Source organism: Somniosus microcephalus, chromosome 9 (assembly GCF_052327205.1).
Source record: "Somniosus microcephalus isolate GS21.2 chromosome 9, FLI_Smic_1.0, whole genome shotgun sequence".
In the NCBI taxonomy this organism is placed as follows: Eukaryota; Metazoa; Chordata; class Chondrichthyes; order Squaliformes; family Somniosidae; genus Somniosus; species Somniosus microcephalus.
Window position 1 is genome coordinate 131,171,229 of NC_140995.1, and position 19,032 is coordinate 131,190,260.

General features: G+C 47.0%; 1 protein-coding gene across 1 annotated transcript in view; it reads right to left on the bottom strand.

Annotated features, from left to right (window-relative positions):
* LOC147112690 (33 kDa inner dynein arm light chain, axonemal-like) overlaps positions 1-19,032 on the bottom strand; it is an 89,255-nt gene that overhangs the window by 54,834 nt on the left and 15,389 nt on the right. Inside the window, exon 2 of the mRNA XM_085996230.1 lies at positions 18,774-18,883. Within this exon, the coding sequence (XP_085852356.1) occupies positions 18,774-18,883 (110 nt within the window). The remainder of the gene's footprint in view (positions 1-18,773; positions 18,884-19,032) is intronic.

Sequence of the window (19,032 nt, forward strand, 5' to 3'; positions counted from 1 at the left end):
CGGCTGGCTCAAATTTCACATTCATTAAAAAGTATCCAATTAACAAACATTTATTTCACTCTCTCAAAAGATTCCTATTTGCAAAAAGGAATGAATCACATCTTTGATTTTTTTCAAACTCCTTTGAGTGACCCTTTAGGTTCCCAATCCACCACGCTATATTAATAATAACATAACACTTAAAAATGCTAAAAAGTGGCACTACAGTACTTTCATCATTCTGATTTTCTAACACCATCAGCAACATATCTTTGCACAGGCCTCTCTCCTCTCAGGAACCTTGGTCTTGGATTCTGCTCTATTCTTAGAACATGAATCTTTGAGCTGTGCCTTGGGTTGTGATGTTTCCTGTACCTCCGTGCCTGTTATGTTCTGAGAGCTCAGTGAGTCTTAGGGCTAGATTTTACCTGCCAAGACGAGTTGGGGGTGGGACTGCTGCCTTCCGGGTTCTAGTCCCGCCCCCAGCGACGTCCGACGCATAGACGCTATTTTCCCCTGATTGGCCTTGTTAAGCTCGCCCTGCGGGCTTGCCAGCCAATTAAGGGAAAGCCGGTGTCAGATGATATCAGTTGATGATGCTTCATCTGCCGGTTTTCTTAAAAGGGACATGTATTGTTTATTTTTGACAGATAATCTGTCAGCGTTTGACAGCATTGAGGTGCTGTCAAACACTGACAATCACTGTACAAAGGTGAGCCCTTGCGCCCAGGCTCTCCAATGACTCCTTAGGATAAAACAAATGGCAGCTGCAGGTGAGGTTACAGAAGCGATCTGTCACTTCTCCATATGAGGTGAGGCCACACAAACACTTCAAAGCTTGTCACCTACAGAAAAATCTAAACACATTAAAAATGACTTTCCCAACATCTCCTTACCTCTGATACTCACCAGTGTCCCATTGGATCCTTCACACCACTTCTGCAGCTGTCACCTATACACAAACATTACAACAGACCCACAGCATGCCTCACTTAACCTGGCGAGGTTCCCCGACTTCAGGAAGCCCGCAGCAGAAGTCTCAAAATGGGAAAAGCCTCTTAACTGCCTGTTAACTACCTGTTAACAGGCAGTTAAGTGGCTATAATCCTCTTCCCGCCGCTCGGAGTCGGGTCCCTGCGCAAATTGGGGACCTGACTTCCGGGAAGATTGTTTGGAGGCGGGTTGGTAGCGGGTTCGGGATGCGCTCCCATTCTTTTTGATTTTGCAAGCAGTCACGCCTGCAAACCCACCTCCTCAAGGCTGGTAAAATCCAGCCCTCAGTGTTTCCCCTCAGTCAGACTCACATGTACAGTTGCAGTGTTTTCATAGAATCATAGAAATTTCCGTACAAAAGGATGCCATTTGAATCATCGTGCTTGTATCACTGCTAGCTGCACGTAGGAGCTATCTTCTTTAATCCCTGCTCTTTTCCTGTTTAGATACAGGGGTGGTGCCAGAGGACTGGAGAATTGGCAGCACGGTGGCATAGTGGTTAGCACTGTTGCCTCACAGCGCCAGGGACCCGGGTTCGAATCCGGCCTCGGGTGACTGTCTGTGTGGAGTTTGCACATTCTCCCCGTGTTTGCGTGGGTTTCCTCCGGGTGCTCTGGTTTCCTCCCACAGTCCAAAGATGTGCGGGTTAGGTTGATTGGCTATGATAAATTGACCCTTAGTGTTAGGGGGATTAAATACGTGGGGTTACGGGGATAGGGTGGGATGTGTGTTGGTGTAGGGGTTACGGGGATCGGGTGGGATATGTGTCGGTGCAGGCTCGATGGGCCGAAATGGCCTCTATCTGCACTGTGGGGTTTCTGTGATTTCTGTGAATTGCAAATGTTACACCCTTGTTCAGAAAAGGGTGTAAAGATAAACCCAGCAACTATAGGTTAGTCAGTTTAGCCTCGGTAGTGGGGAAGCTTTTAGAAACGATATTCAGGGACAAAATTAACAGTCACTTGGACAAGTGTGAATTCATTAAGGAAAACCAGCACGAATTTGTTAAAGGCAAATCATCTTTAACTAACTTGATCGAGTTTTTTGATGAGGTAACAGAGAGGGTTGGTGAGGGCAATGCGGTTGACGTGGTGTACATGGACTTCCAAAAGGCGTTTGATAAAATGCCACATAATGGCCCAGAAATTCGGGTCCCCACGGGTGAGTACGCGCTGGGTACTCACCCGTAGGCCCAACGAAAGTGCCGGTTTTGTGCATGCACTGCGCATGCGCGGGAAACCAGAAATTCCATTCCCTTAAAGGAAGGGGTTCACAGGTCGAATGCATGCGCCAGAGAGGCAGCGCGTGCGCCTGGAACTTACGTATTTTTTGCAGCTTTCTCCGGGAAGGTATGTCTCCAGCAGCTACACGTTTAAAAAGCAGGCGCAAGGCCTGCTTTTAACAAGGTAAGTGGTGAATTAATTAAAATTAAAACATTTTTTCCACAGGTTTATTATTTTTAAATAATTTAAAGAAAAGTAAGTTTATTTTTAGCCCCGTTAGAAACTGTAATTAATTTTTTCAAAAATTTAAATCATTGTTTAAAATAGTTATTTTATGTAATTTATAGTTATTTTAAAAATGTGATTTAAAAAAAAAAAATTATTTGAAGTTTTAGTTATGTTTTGAGGCTGAATTGTTTTCGTAGTTTTGACAGGTCTTCCTGTCAAATTTATGAATGGGCATTCCCTGCTACCATTGGCACTCCATGGCCCACGTGATCCCAGGGGACGCTTCGAACTAACTGCGCCCCTGGGATATGCAAGCACTGCGTGCCGGCAGTTGGAGCAGGCCCAGGATCGGAATCCCACAGCACAACGGCCGGCGCGCTAGGTAAATGCAAGTCGGAGGCTTGCACCCGCAGGAAGCCTCCGACCCGAATTTCAATAGGCTTGCCAACAAAGTTGAAGTCCATGGATTAAAAGGGACAGTGGCAGCATGGATACAAAATTGGCTAAGTGATAGGAAACAGAGTAGTGGTGAACGGTTGGTTTACGGACTGGAGGAAGTGGTGTTCCCCAGGGGTCGGCACTAGGACTAATGTAATAGCAAAATACTGCGGATGCTGGAAATCTAAAATAACAACAGAAAAGGCGTTGAGCGTGGATCTCAAGATGTGGCGAGAGCAGTAGTTCGAGGAACGATGAATATCGAGAAGATATTTGTAATCCTGGCTGGATCCGAAACATGAAGGGTGGAAGTTCAGTTGGAATCCACGTGGAGTAACTCGGAACCAGAGACAGTTACTGAGGAAAGAGATGTGGCTGTGAAACCGAGTCTTGGCAGATACCTGATCAAACACGAGAAGGGAAACTGAAAGCAATGAAGATGAACAAGGCTGAATAGACAAACGGAACTCCCGTCGGAGAGAAGAGCAGAACTTCTTCAAGGTGGGCATTCCGAGAAGAGAGGTGGCAGTGAACAAAACACTAATATAATAGCAAAATACTGCAGATGCTGGAAATCTGAATTAACAACAGAAAATGCTGGAAATACTCAGCAGGCCAGGCAGCATCCATGGAGAGAGAAACAGAGTTAACGTTTCAGGCCTGGGACCCTTCATCAGAACTGGAAAAAGCTGGAGATGTAACAGATATTAAGCAGGTGCAGAGACGGGGGCAGGGGAAGGAATTGAAAGAACATCCTGTACTTTTGTAAGAGGCAGGAAAGATAAAATCTTGCAAATGGGAGTGGCAAAAATCATACTGCATGAAAAATGGGGGCAGGGATAATTATCTGAAATTGTTGAACTCAATGTTGAGTCCAGCAGGCTGTAAAGAGCCTAATTGAAAGATGAGGTGCTGTTCCTCGAGCTTACGTTGAGCTTCATTGGAACAATGTAATAGGCCGAGGACGGTGAGGTCAGAGTGGGAGTGAAGTGGTGAATTAAAGTGACAGACGACTGGAAGCTCAGGGTCACCCTTACAGACTGAACGGAGGTGTTCCGCAAAGCGGTCGCCCAATCTGCGTTTGGTCTCCCCAATGTAGAGGAGACCACATTGTGAGCAGCGAATACAGTATATTAAATTGCACGAAGTACAAGTAAATCGCTGTTTCACCTGGAAGGGGTGTTTGGGGCCCTGGACAGTGGGAAGGGAGGAGGTAAAAGGGCATGTGTTGCATCTCCTGCGCTTGCACGGGAAGGTGCCAGGTGAAGGAGAAGGGCTGTTAGGGGTGATTGAGGAGTGGACCAGGGTGTCGCGGAGGGAGCAGTCCCTTCGGAATGCTGAAAGGGGAGGTGAGGGGAAGATGTGTTTGGTGGTGGGATCACGTTGGAGGTGGCGGAAATGGCGGAGGATGATCCGTTGAATGTGGAGGCTGGTAGGGTGAAAGGTGAGGACAAGGGGAACCCTATCGTCGTTCTAGGAGGGAGGGGAAGGGGTGAGAGCAGAAGTGCAGGAAATAGAACGGACACGGTCAAGGGCCGTGTCAACCACAGTAGAGGGGAATCCTCGGTTGAGGAAAAAGGAAGACATGTCGGAAGCACTGGTATGGAAGGTGGCATCGTCAGAACAGATGCGGCAGAGACGGAGAAACTGGGAGAATGGAATAGAGTCCTTACAGGAAGCGGGGTGGGAGGAAGTGTAGTCCAGGTAGCTGTGGGAGTCGGTGGGCTTGTAGTGGATGTTTGTCGAAAGCCGATCGCCAGAAATGGAGACGGAGAAGTCAAGGAAGGGAAGGGAAGAGTCGGAGATGGACCATGTGAAGGTGAGGGAAGGGTGGAAATTGAAAGTAAAGTGAATGAACTTATCTAGTTCAGGGCGAGAGCAGGAAACGGCACCAATACAGTCATCGATGTACCGGAAAAAGAGGTGAGGGAGGGGACCTGAGTAGGACTGGAACAAAGAATGTTCCACATATCCCATGAACAGGCAGGCATAGCTAGGGCACATGCGGGTTCCCATAGCAACACCTTTAATTTGGAGGAAGTGAGTGGAGTCAAAGGAGAAGTTGTTCAATGTGAGAACAAGTTCAGCCAGGCGGAGGAGGGTGGTGGTGGATGGGGACTGGTTGGGCCTCTGTTCAAGGAAGAAACGGAGTGCCCTCAGGCCGTCCTGGTGGGGGATGAAGGTGTAGAGTGATTGGACATCCATAGTGAAAAGGAGACGGTTGGGGCCAGGAAACTGGAAACTGTTAAAGTGACAGAGGGCGTCGGAAGAGTCGCGAATGTAGGTGGGAAAAGACTGGACAAGGGGAGAAAAAATAGAGTCGAGATAGGAAGAGATAAGTTCCGTGGGGCAAGAACAGGCTGAAACGATGGGTCTACCAGGGCAGTCCTGTTTGTGGGATCTTGGGAAGGAGGTAGAAGCGGGCTGTGTGAGGTTGGGGGACTATGAGGTTGGCGGCCATGGAGGGAAGATCTCCAGAGGAGATGAGGTCAGTGACACACTTGGAAACAATGGCTTGATGTTTGCTAGTGGGGTCATGGCCAGGCGGAGGTAGGAGGAGGTGTTGGAGAGTTGTCATTCAGCTTCTGCACGGTAGAGGTCGGTTCGCCAAACAACAACAGCACCACCCTTATCAGCAGGTTTAATGATAATGTTAGGGTTGGATCAGAGAGAACGGAGTGCTACGTTCAGAGGGAGGTAGGTTGGAGTGAGAGAGGGGAGCAGAGAAATGGAGACGGCCGATGTCACGTCGGCAGTTAGCAATGAAAAGATCTAGAGAGGGTAAGAGGCCAGAGGGAGGGGTCCAAGTGGAACGAGAATGTAGAAAGCGGGAGAAAGGATCAGCCGTGCGGGGGGAAGACTCCTGGCCAGAGAAGTGGGCACGGAGACGAAGGCGACGGAAGAAGAGCTCAGCATCGTGCCGAACTCGAAATTCATTCAGGTGGGGGCGTAAGGGGATGAAGCTCAGGCCTTTGCTGAGGACTGATCGTTCGGGGTCAGAGAGGGTAAGGTCAGAGGGGATAGTGAAAACACAGCAGGGGGTGAGATTGGAAGAAGGGATGGGATCAGAGGAAAGTAACAGGGAAGAAGGTTCTGGAGGGGCGTTGGTGTCCACGAGTTGATGAAGCTTGTGATCCTTGACATCAGAAAGGAAGAAAAAATATTTTTTGTTGAAGCGTCGGATGAGTCGAAGGATGAAATAGAACTGTGGACCCGGACAGCTTTGAAATAGAGTGCGACGGTGCTGCTGAAGAGAGAGGTCGAGGTTGTTCATGTGGTGGCGCATGGCATTGAGCGTGGATCTCAAGATGCGGCGAGAGCAGTAGTTCGAGGAACGATGAATATTGAGAAGATATTTGTAATCCTGGGTGGATGCGAAACATGAAGGGTGGAAGTTCAGTTGGAATCCACGTGGAGTAACTCGGAACCAGAGACAGTTACTGAGGAAAGAGATGTGGCTGTGAAACCGAGTCTTGGCAGATACCTGATCAAACACGAGAAGGGAAACTGAAAGCAATGAAGATGAACAAGGCTGAATAGACAAATGGAACTCCCGTCGGAGAGAAGAGCAGAACTTCTTCAAGGTGGGCATTCCTAGAAGAGAGGTGGCAGTGAACCAAACACTAATATAATAGCAAAATACTGCAGATGCTGGAAATCTGAATTAACAACAGAAAATGCTGGAAATACTCAGCAGGGCAGGCAGCATCCGTGGAGAGAGAAACAGAGTTAACGTTTCAGGTCTGGGACCCTTCATCAGAACTGGAAAAAGCTGGAGATGTAACAGATATTAAGCAGGTGCAGAGACAGGGGGGCGGGGTTTGGGAGGGGAGGAAGGAATTGAAAGAACATCCTGTACTTTTGTAAGAGGCTGGAAAGATAAAATGTTGCAAATGGGAGTGGCAAAAATCATACTGCATGAAAAATGGGGGCAGGGATAATTATCTGAAATTGTTGAACTCAATGTTGACTCCAGCAGGCTGTAAAGTGCCTAATCGAAAGATGAGGTGCTGTTCCTCGAGCTTATGTTGAGCTTCATTGGAAACAGGAAATTAAAGAAGAATTGGAAGATTGTGGCCAGTACCTCCGTGATTTCCACCTTAACTTTCCTCAGCATTGTAGGATTCATCCCATCCGGTCCTGATGTCTTATCAACTTTAAGTACAGCCAGCCTTTCTAGTAACTCATCAATTATCAATTTTTATCCCATCCACTATCTCCACTACCTCCTCTTTCACTATAACTTTGGCAGCATCTTCTTCCTGGGTGAAGACAGATGCAAAGTACTCATTTAGTACCTCAGCCATGCCCTCTGCCTCCATGCATAGGTTTCCTTTTTGGTCCCTAAGCAGCCCCACCCCTCCTCCTTACTACCCATTTACTATTTATATGCCTATAGAAAACTTTTGAATTCCCTTTTATGTTAGCTGCCAATCTATTCTCATACTCTCTCTTTGCCCTTCTTATTTTCTTTTTCAATTCCCCTCTGAACTTTCTATATTCAGCCTGATTCTCACTTGTATTCTCAACCTGACATCTATCATACGCGCTCTTTTTCTGCTTCATCTTACTCTCTATCTCTTTCGTCATCCAGGGAGCTCTGGCTTTAGTTGCCCTACCTTTCCCCCCAGTGGGAATGTACCTTGACTGTACCCGAACCATCTCCACTTTAAAGGAAGACCATTGTTCGATTACAGTTTTGCCTGCCAATCTTTGATTCCAATTTACCTGGGCCAGATCTGTTCTCAACCCACTGAAATTGGCTTTCCTCCAATTAAGTATTTTTACTCCAGATTGCGCCCTGTCCTTTTCCATAGCTAATCTAAACCTTATGATACTATGATCACTGTTCCCTAAATGATCCCTGACTGACACTTGCTCCACTTGCCCCGCCTCATTCCCCAGAACCAGATCCAGCAATGCCTCCATCCTTGTTGGGCCAGAAACATAGTGATCAAGAAAGTTCTCCTGAACACACTTCAGAAATTCTTCCCCCTCTCTGCCCTTTACACTATTACTATCCCAGTCTATATTAGGATAGTTGAAGTCCCCGATTTTTACCTACTCTATAGTTCTTGCACCTCTCTGTAATTTCCATGCAAATTTGCTCCTCTATATCCATCCCACTAGTAGGTGGCCAATGGAATACACCTAGTAGTTTAACAGCACCTCTATTGTCCTTGACCCCTCCAGGACATCCTCTCTCTCCAGCACTGTAACATTCTCTTTAACCAATACTGCCACCCCACCTCCTTTCTTTCCTTCCCTATCTTTCCTGAACACCTTGGGGGAAAAATTCAATATCACCCTGTTTGGGGCGCCATTATCGGCTGTGCGCAAAGTTTAGTGCCTGGCGCTATTTATCGCCTCCGACGGCAAACTTGGCTTTTATCGCCCCTGGAGGTGATTGGAGCGCTAAATCAGGTGCTTCACACCTGTTTTAAGGCGCAAAGGCCGAGGAGCGAGGCGCTACCTCAGAGCGCTGGCGAAGCAAGGAAGGGCAAATCAAAATGAACCTGCAAAGTGCTGCTCAGTACCCAAAACTCCTTCGCACAGCGTTGAATCTCTCCAGAAGTCTCTCTCTCTCTCTCTCTCTCAGATGCGTGGTGCAAAAATGTCACCAACAAAAAAAGGCAGGAAGCGGTCGCCTTTAAATAGCACTCCCCCAGTCCCTTTCTGACTGCAAAATGCTCCCCTCAACCTGTCATTGCTAGCGGCAGGCGGTAAGGCAGGAGACGCCACTCAATATCCGATCCAGGGCGCTACCGGGGCATTGCGCACTCGACTGACGTCATGATCTGCTGGCGCAGGAGATTGTGGCGGTAGTGTTTAGCGCCGCCGCAAAATAGCTAGTTAATTTCGCGAGCGGCGCAAACATTGCCACGCCCGGGCACAAGTTGCTTTGCGCCCCATTAGCGCCCTCTTAAGGCACTAATGGAAGGCGCAAACAACTGAATTTTTCACCCCTTATATCCAGGAATATTTAAAAGAGCCAATCCTGCCCTTTTTTGCGACAAGTCTCCGTTATTGCCATGACATCATATTCCCATGTGGCTATTTAAACCTGCAGCTCACCAACTTTATTTACCATGCTTTGTGTATTTACATATATGCACTGTAAACCTCTGTTAGACCTTCTTGTATTCTCTCTTAGTCTGACCCCACCTAATGCCTTACTATTTCTTACTCTAGTGCTATCTGTATCTCCCAATCCTCTGTGCACTTTGTTTCTCCCTTCTAATGATACATCCTGGTTCCCATCCTCCGCCAAATTAGTTTAAACCCTCCCCAACAGCACTAGCGACCCCCCCACCCCGCAAGGATATTTATCCCGGCTCTGTTGAGGTGCAACCCATTCAGCCTGTACAGGTCCCACCTCCCCCAGAACTGGTCCTAATGGCCCAGGAATCTAAAGCCCTCCCTCCTGCACCATCTCTCCAGCCATGCATTCATCTGCTCTATTCTCCTATGTCTATACTCACTAGCTCATGGCACCGGAAGTAATCTGGAGATTACTACCTTTGAAGTCCTGCTTTTTAATCTCTTTCCTAGCTCCCTAAAATCTGCCTTGGGACCTCATCCCTCTTTCTACCTATGTCATTGATACCGATATGGACCACGACCTCTGGCTGTTCACCCTCCCCCCTCAGAATATTCTATAGCCACTCAGTGACATCCTTGACCCTGGCACCAGGGAGGCAACATACCATCCTGGAATCACGTCTGTGCCGCAGAAATGCCTATCCATTCCCCTAAATATCGAATCCACTACCACTATTGCATTCTCGATCTTCCTCCCCCGCACACCCTCCAGCCCCCCTCCACCCACCCCCCCACCCCCCGTACAGCTGAGCCACCCATGGTGCCGTGGATTTGGCTCTAACTGTATTCCCCAGAGGACCCATCGCCCTCATCAATACAGGTTAGAAAGTGAGATGCACTCAGGGGACTCCTGCACTACCTGCCTGGTCCTCCTTGTCTGTCTGACGGTCACCCATTCCCTCTCTTACACACTCTTGCACACCCTTATGCTGCGGGGTGACCACCTCCAGAAACGTGCTATCCACATAGCTCTCAGCCTCACGGATGCACCGCAGAGATGCCAGCTGCTGCTCATGCTCCTCCAGCTGATGACACTTCCTGCACATGTGGTTGTCCAGGACACTGAGGTGCCCTGCCATGCCTCTATTTATTCGAGTATTAACTAACTTAAAGAAATAAACTTAAGACTAAGGGCTAGAAATTTATTATAGCCAAAGAATGGGCAGTGTTTAGACTAAAAACGGTTAAATAGTGCCAGGTGAAAATCATCTAGACTGCCGCAAAATTCGTCCTCACTCCTCATTAAAATGATTGCAGTCATGATTCTAGTCGAAAAACCCAAGCTCATTGGCATTACACTGAAAAGATGGACCAATATCGGGCGTAGTCTAAGCATAAGTAATGATTGCCACAGGCTTTTTTCACTGCTTAAAGGGGAGGTCCTTTGATGCTGCAGCACCTCATTCTCAGCATTGTTGGGTGTGCATCTGCCTCAACAACTATAAGAAGATGGACAAAGAGAAGGAGCACTTATTTGCAAATGCTGATGGAAGATTGCCACCCCAGGGAGAGAGCCCAGGGGTTTTCTGATAAAGCTTTGGAGGCATTGGTTTTAACGCTGGAGAGAAGGTGGGCAGTCCTGTACCAACTGGCAGGAAGTCCTCACCACAAGTCTGCCGGACTATGTGGAGGGAGGTGGCACACCATGTCACGGGCAGCACTGTGGTCCCCAGGACCCACACACAGTGCAGGAGGAAGTTTAACAAGCTCACATGGGTGGTCAGGGTGAGTGAAGACATCAACAAATGCTACATACCACCATCTGTACCACAAGCTTCACACACTGCTCAATGCACCACATGCCCAGCACTCACCTACCAACAATCTCTACCTACCAACACTCACGCCCACACCTCACACCTTGCACAAAATGACAGCTATTCAACTATGGCAGGCACAAGGGTCATTAGTTATTAGAATGCATGTGATATGTGTGATATGTTTATGCATAAATACATTAATAGAGTTTGGAATATTTTGTGGTCTCTCTCATTTCACCTTTGCACCCAGGAGCACACTGTGATATTGCATAACACGGATGGTATGATGGGGATCTGGTGAGCAAGGGGGATCATTCATTAAAATCGGAATCTGATGAGCCGGTCATGGACCACCCGTCCGGAAGCCCGATTATCCAGCTGCCTCCTCTCTCCCTCATCTTCTTCCTCCTCCTCCCTCTGCACACATTTTTTTAATTTATGGGATGTGGGCATCACCAGCAAGGCCAGCATTTATTGCCCATCCCTAATTGCCCTTGAGAAGAACCACTGTTCCTTTTGTAGCAGTTTGGTACAACTGAGTGGCTCACTAGGCCATTTCAGAGGGCAGTTAAGAGTCAACCACATTGCTGTGGGTCTGGAGTCACATATAGGCCAGACCAGGTAAGGATGGCAGGTTTCCTTCTCTAAAGGACATCAGTGAACCAGATGGGTTTTTACGACAATCCGGTTGTTTCATTACTGATTCTAGCTTTTAACTGAATTTAAATTCCCCAGCTGCCGTGGTGGGATTTGAACTCATGTCTCCATATCATTCATCCAGGCCTCTGGATTACTAGTCGAGTAACATAACCACTATGCTACCGTTCCCGATAAGCAATGTTTCCATCTTCCTCATTGCCTCCACTCCCTCCACCGTTAATCCTGGAGGGCGAGATGGACTGCCAGTACAGCCCCCATGACTTTTAGCAAGTGTTGTTGGTTGAATCTTTCAAGAATACATTTTGCACTTTTCTACTTGCCACAACACTCCTGATAACAAAGAACCTTCAAATCACTAAATAAAACTGCTGCAGTATCAGGAACTAACACACAGGCACTGAAACTTCACTAAACTGTCAGGTGCGAGTGATTGGGGCTGATCCCTTTAAATAACATCCCTGGAGCCAGCTTCCTGGTGCTGCACGCCAGCTCTTCCTATCGTTGTTAATTCCTGGTGGTGAGGTAAGTGGCGAGAAGCAATTTGGCAGATTGGGCGTTCAGTGAGCGTTGCACACTCACTGACGTCATGATTTCCCTGGCGTTGAAGTCGCCGGCGATCGCTGTTACCGGCAGCGCTACGGGGGGGTCCCGATTTGGTGTATGGCGCTGGATTCAACAGGAGCTGTTATTACAGCTCTCAATGCCGCATTAGCACCATCTATTGTCACTAACTGGCGGCACTAAGGGGACAAATTTTTCCCCCTAAGAGTCTTAAAAATTGGGCCTACCTTTATCTCTGGCTGCTTCTCTCACTTTTTTAGTTAAAGTCTTAATTCAAATGATTATTTATAGTTATATTAATTAGTTTATCTAGTTAAGTTAGAGAGAAAAAAACATGCTAATACTCACCCACCAATCATCTTCCTGCTGTCCTATGATGTCACTCCTTGTTTTTTTCTGTTCTTTTGGAATTCGCCGGATTTGTACTGCTGCCGACTCCTTCCAGGTCCACGCTGTCCTCGGGTCCCGCTCTCTTGATTCTCTACCTCCAGTGCTGTCGACTCCTTCCAGGTCCACACTGTCCTCAGGTCCCGCTCTCTTGATTCTCTACCTCCAGTGCTGTCGACTCCTTCCAGGTCCACGCTGTCCTTGGGTCCTGCTCTCTTGATTCTCTACCTCCGGTGCTGCCGACTCCTTCCAGGTAGGGAATTTGGCTGAGACTGCCATAATACATGTCTTCAAAAACCTCACAGTTGCTAAACAGTCTGCTCTCTCACAGATAGCTGGACATGCTGAGGTACATCAACGTTTGATGGAGATATATGAGAGAATACTAAGCAACTTTCAAATTTTGGCCACCAGTATGGAAGAGACAATACCATGGGGAATGGAATCATTTCTTAGGGCAACACCACATCCATAACATGTAGCTACCTGCTTAAATGATTCTAGATGTATTTGATAGCATGCCGGTCCAGGCAGCCAAGGTACTATTATATACAGAACCAGCAGTTGCAGGGCCATCCATTGCCCCTGCATAAGGAGATACTTGACCACCCCCATCCCGAGCTGGATGTTTTGCACACATGTCCTCAGAAATTAGGTCAGCTTCCTCACACCACTGGTTGCATTGGGCCTCTTCTTCCACATGCTCCATGGCAACACCTTTTCGATGGTGAAACTATGCAAAGGCAGTAGACCACAATGATCTTGGATACCTTTGCAGAACCATATCAAATTGAATCCTTTCCTTTAACATCCCAAGTCTACTCCAGCATGATCCTGGTGGCATCATGGGCCTCATTATACTCATTAGCCCTTGCTTGTGGCTGCCTCAAGGTGTCATCAACTAAAACTGCAGTGATCCCGAGCAAATATCCATCTGGGCTTCCTGGCCCATCAAATAGTGGCAGTTTTGACTGTTGTAAAATAAAAGAATCATGACTCTTACCAGGGTGTATGAGTCTGTACCTATGGTCACAGACCAGCTACACATTAATGGAGTAATAGCCTTTTCCGACCATGAAATGGATAGGATTGCACGTCGAGGCCATATTGCCAAATGTATAAATCCGCACCCTACCATTCAACAATGCAACATGCTGGTACACCAACTTCATCTAGATAAAGGTTACTTCTAATAGAAGAAGCTCAATAATTAATATATTTATTTGAATAAGAACACAGAGAAAACCTATGGGTACCTTCCAGCATTAAACTAAAGTATTTGGATGGTCTTCGGCCCTTACAAAACTGTTACAAGTTTTGGGTCTACCTTAGATATTCTTTCAGGTACAGAGACATTGGTCACTCCCGCAGTCTTACGTTCAAGGGTGTGCCCAAGATCTAATTATACAAACGCACAACCCAGGGTGTAACAACAACAACAACAACTTGTATTTATATAGCGCCTTTAACATAGTAAAACGTTCCAAGGCGCTGCACAGGAGCATTTTAAGACAAAAAAAATTGACACTGATCCACATAAGGATAAATTAGGGCAGGTGACCAAAAGCTTGGTCAAAGAGGTAGGTTTTAAGGAGCATCTTAAAAGAGGAAAGAGAGGTAGTGAAGTGGACAGGTTTAGGCAATAGAAGCTGCTTGTGAACTGGATATTGTATCTTTCACAGGAGCCCTCGTGTGTGTTTCTCCAATTTTTCCTAAGGCAGACTGAGAAACAAGGCCAGATATGAACTGTGAAGTTGCTTTATTTACCGACAGCAAGTGAACATACAGAGTAACTGTCAAAGCAGATTACACTTACACCAGTAATTCCACTTCCCTCCTTGAAAAATGGGGAAAAAATAAACCATTTTCCCTTTCCCGCCCTACACCCATATCCCTTGATTCCCTCATAGAGTCCAAAAATCTATCGATCTCAGTCTTGAATATACTCAACGACTGAGCATCCATAGCCCTCTGGTGTAGAGAATTCCAAAGATTCACCACCCTCTGAGTGAAGAAATTTCTTCTCATCTCAGTCCTAAATGGCCGACCCCTTATTCTGAGACTGTGACCACTGGTTCTAGACTCCCCAGACAGGGGAAACATCCTGCCTGCATCTACCCTGTCAAGCCCTGTAAGAATTTTGTATGTTTCAATGAGATCACCTCTCATTCTTCTAAACTCCAGAGAGTATAGGCCCAATCTACTCAATCTCTCCTCATAGGACAACCCTCTCATCCCAGGAATCAATCTAGTGAACCTATGTTGCCTCTCTCTAAGGCGAGTATATCCTTCCTTAGGTAAGGAGACCAAGTACACGATACTCCACGTGTGGGCTCACCATTATTGCAGCAAAACTTCCTTACTCTTATACTTCAACCCCCTTACAATAAAGGCTAATGAACCATTTCCCTTCCTAATTGCTTGCTGTACCTACATGTTAACTTTCTGTGATTCGTGTACAAGGATACCCAGATCCCTCTGCATACCAACATTTACTAGTCTCTCACCTTTTAAAAAATATTCTGCTTTTCTATTCTTCCTACCAAAGTGGATAATTTCACAGTTCCCAACATTATACTCCTTCTGCCATGTTTTTGCCCACTCACTTTTTTAAAATTCGTTTATGTGATGTGGACATCGCTGGCAAGGCCAGCATTTATTGCCCATCCCTAATTGCCCTTGAGAAGGTGGTGGTGAGCCGCCTTCTTGAACCGCTGCAGTTCATATGGTGAAGGTACTCCCACAGTGCTGTTAGGGAGAGAGTTCCAGGATTTTGACCCAGCGACCATGAAGGATCGGCGATATACTTCTAAGTCAGGATGATGTATGACTTGGAGGGAAACTTGGAAGTGGTGGTGTTCCCATGCGCCTGCTGCCCTTGTCCTTCTAGGTGGAAGAGGTCGCGGGTTTGGGAGGTGCTGCCAAAGAAGCCTTGGCGAGTTGCTGCAGTGCATCTTGTACATGGTACACACTGCAGCCATGGTACGCCGGTGGTGGAGGGAGTGAATGTTTAAGGTGGTGGATTGGGTGCCAATCAAGCGGGCTGCTTTGTCTTGGATGGTGTCGAGCTTCTTGAGTGTTGTTGGAGCTGCACTCATCCAGGCAAGTGGAGAGTATTCTATCACACTCCTTACTTGTGCCTTGTAGATGGTGGAAAGGCTTTCGGGAGTCAGGAAGTGGGACACTCGCCGCAGAATACCTAGCCTCTGACCGGCTCTTGTTGCCACAGTATTTATGTGGCTGCTCCAGTTAAGTTTCTGGTCAATGGTGACCCCTAGGATGTTGATGGTGGGGGATTCGGCGATAGTAATACCGTTGAATGTCAAGGGGAGGTGGTTAGACTCTCGCTTGTTGGAGATAGTCATTGCCTGGCAATTCTGGGGTGCAAATGTTACCTGCCACTTATCAGCCCAAGCCTGAACGTCGTCCAGGTCTTTTTGCATGCGGGCATGGACTGCTTCATTATCTTTGTTGTGAATGGCACTGAACATTGTGCAGTAATCAGCGAACATCCCCATTTCTGACCTTATGTTGGAGGGAAGGTCATTGATGAAGCAGCTGAAGATGGTTGGGCCTAGGACACTGCCCTGAGGAACTCCTGCAGTGATGTCCTGGGGCTGTGATGATTGACCTTCAACCGCCACAACCATCTTCCTTTGTGCTAGGTATGACTCCAGCCAGTGGAGCATTTTCCTCCCGATTCCCATTGACTTCAGTTTTACTAGGGCTCCTTGATGCCACACTCGGTAAAAAGCTGCCTTGATGTCAAGGGCAGTCACTCTCACCTCACCTCTGGAATTCAGCTCCTTTGTCCATGTTTGGGAGCTGAGCGGTCTTGGCGGAACCCAAAGTGAGCATCAGTGAGTAGGTTATTGGTGAGTAAGTGCCGCTTGATAGAACTTTCGATGACACCTTCCATCACTTTGCTGATGATTGAGAGTAGACTGATGGGGCGGTAATTGGCCGGGTTGGATTTGTCCTGCTTTTTGTGGACAGGACATACTTAGGCAGTTTTCCACATTTTCGGACAGCTGCCAGTGTTGTAGCTGTACTGGAACAGCTTGGCTAGAGGCACGGCTAGTTCTGGAGCACAAGTCTTCAACACGATAGCTGGGATGTTGTCGGGGCCCATAGCCTTTGCTGTATCCAGTGCGCTAAGCCATTTCTTCATATCACGTGGAGTGAATCGAATTGGCTGAAGACTGGCTTCTGTGATGGTGGGGCCCTCAGGAGTATGCCGATATGGATCATCCACTCGGCACTTTTGGCTGAAGATGGTTGCAAACGCTTCAGCCTTGTCTTTTGCACTCACGTGCTGGGCTCCACCATCATTGAGGATGGATATATTCATGGAGCTTCCTCCTCCCGTTAATTGTTTAATGGTCCACCACCATTCACGACTGGATGTGGCAGGACTGCAGAGCTTTGATCTGATCCGTTGATTGTGGGATCACTTAGCCCTGTCTATAGCATGCTGTTCCCGCTTTTTAGCATGCATGTAGTCCTGTGCTGCAGCTTCCCCAGTTTGGCACTTCATTTTTAGATACACCTGGTGCTGCTCCTGGTATGCACTCCTTATTGAACCAGGGTTGGTCCCCTGGCTTGATGGTAATGGTAGAGTGAGGGATATGCCAGGCCATGAAGCTACAGATTGTGGTGGAATACAATTCTGCTGCTACTGATGGCCCATAGCGCCTCATGGATGCCCAGTTTTCAGCTGCTAGATCTGTTCTGAATCTATCCCATTTAGCACGGTGGTAGTGCCACACAACACGATGGAGGATGTCCTCAGTGTGAAGACGGGACTTTGTCTCCACAATGACTGTGCGGTGGTCACTGCTACCAATACTGTCATGGACAGATGCATCTGCGACAGGTAAATTGGTGAGGACGCGGTCAAATAGGTTTTTCCCTCGTGTTGGTTCTCTCACCACCTGTCACAGGCCCAGGCTGGCAGTTATGTCCTTCAGGACTCGGCCAGCTCTGGTGCTACCGAGCCACTCTTGGTGATGGACATTGAAGTTCCCCACCCAGAGTACATTCTGTGCCCTTGCTACTCTCAGTGCTTCTTCCAAGGTAGGTGGTAATCAGCAGGAGGTTTCCTTGCCCATGCTTGACCTGAAGCCATGAGACAATGTTGAGGACTCCCAGGGCCACTCCTTTCCGACTGTATACCACTGTGCCGCCACCCCGGTGCATCTGTCCTGCCGGTGGGACAGGACATACCCTGGGATGGTGATGGAGGAGTTTGGGACATTGGCTGAAAGGTATGATTCTGTGAGTATGACTCTGTCAGGCTGTTGCTTGACTAGTCTGTGGGACAGCTCTCCCATTTTTTGGCACAAGTCCCCAGATGTTGGTGAGGAGGACTTTGCAGGGTCGACTGGGCTGGGTGTGCCGTTGCTGTGTCCGTAGCCGGTGCCAAGTTCGATGCCGGGTGGTCCATCCGGTTTTATTCTATTATTGTGTTTCGTATCGGCTTGTTACAACTGAGTGGTTTGCTAGGCCATTTCAGAGGGCAGTTAAGAGTCAACCACATTGCTGTGGGTCTGGAGTCACATATAGGCCAAACCAGGTAAGGACGGCAGATTTCCTTCCCTAAAGGACATTAGTGAACCAGATGGGATTTTACAACAATCCGATAGTTTCATGGTTACCATTACTGATACTAGTAATTATTCCAGGTTTATTTAATTAGCTGAATTTAAATTCCCCAGCTGCCATGGTGGGATTTGAACTCACATCTCTGGATTAAATTACCACTATGCTAACATTCCCACTTAACCTTTCATATCCTTTGCATCCCCCTCACAGCTTATTTTCCCATCTACACGCTCATTGCAGCTGCGTCAATGCTATTCATTTAACATAACAGGGTCATTGTCAAGTTATGCAAGTAGATTCCGCTTGGAAAGGTGAGGGATTATTCGTCAGTTTGACTAAAAGCTGATACTGGAGTCAGTTTTTTTTTAAAGGATGCTGTGCAGGCAGTTGGGCAGCAAAAAATAGGCTTAGTAAAAGACAGGAGCCTGCAGGGAGAAGAAATGCACCCTTGGGCTGTAGGACAGAATGCAGAGGAGTTACTCTGTTTACTTTAAGACAACCCATGAAGTGGGAAAGCGTAGCATATTCATTATTTTTATATTATTATGCAGAGATAAGTTTTACCAATCTGATATAACTTGCTCTGTACATTCACCTTATTGTGTAATAATTTGTATGAAATTATGAACGATTCGTATCAAGTCTCGCCTTAGCTAGTGGCAACTCAATCCAGCAGCCACTGTAGATTTTTAGGGCCATCTTTTTTTAAACTGTCCATCTGCAATGTTATGGGAGATCAACTACAAATATTAGAAGCAATTGTCTAAGCTATCACTTTTACAATTTGATAACACCCAAGCATATCATGAAATAATGAAGTACACTCAAATCTGCTTACCTTGGAGGTAATATTGCATTTAAAATACATTCTATTGACTGTTTATTAAGTTCCTCCAATCCCTTTGCTCCTGTAGGAACACATTTTGTAGGGCTTGTTTTTATGTGTGCCTGTGTAAACAAAACAGGTTGAATAGATTTTCAACAAGTAGAAAAGTCAATTTTAAGCTTTATTATTTTATATTTTTGATGAATATTTGATCTCAGTTATGTGATTCTGTCAGTGTCATTTCCCACTTACAGGCACTTTTACTCCCAAT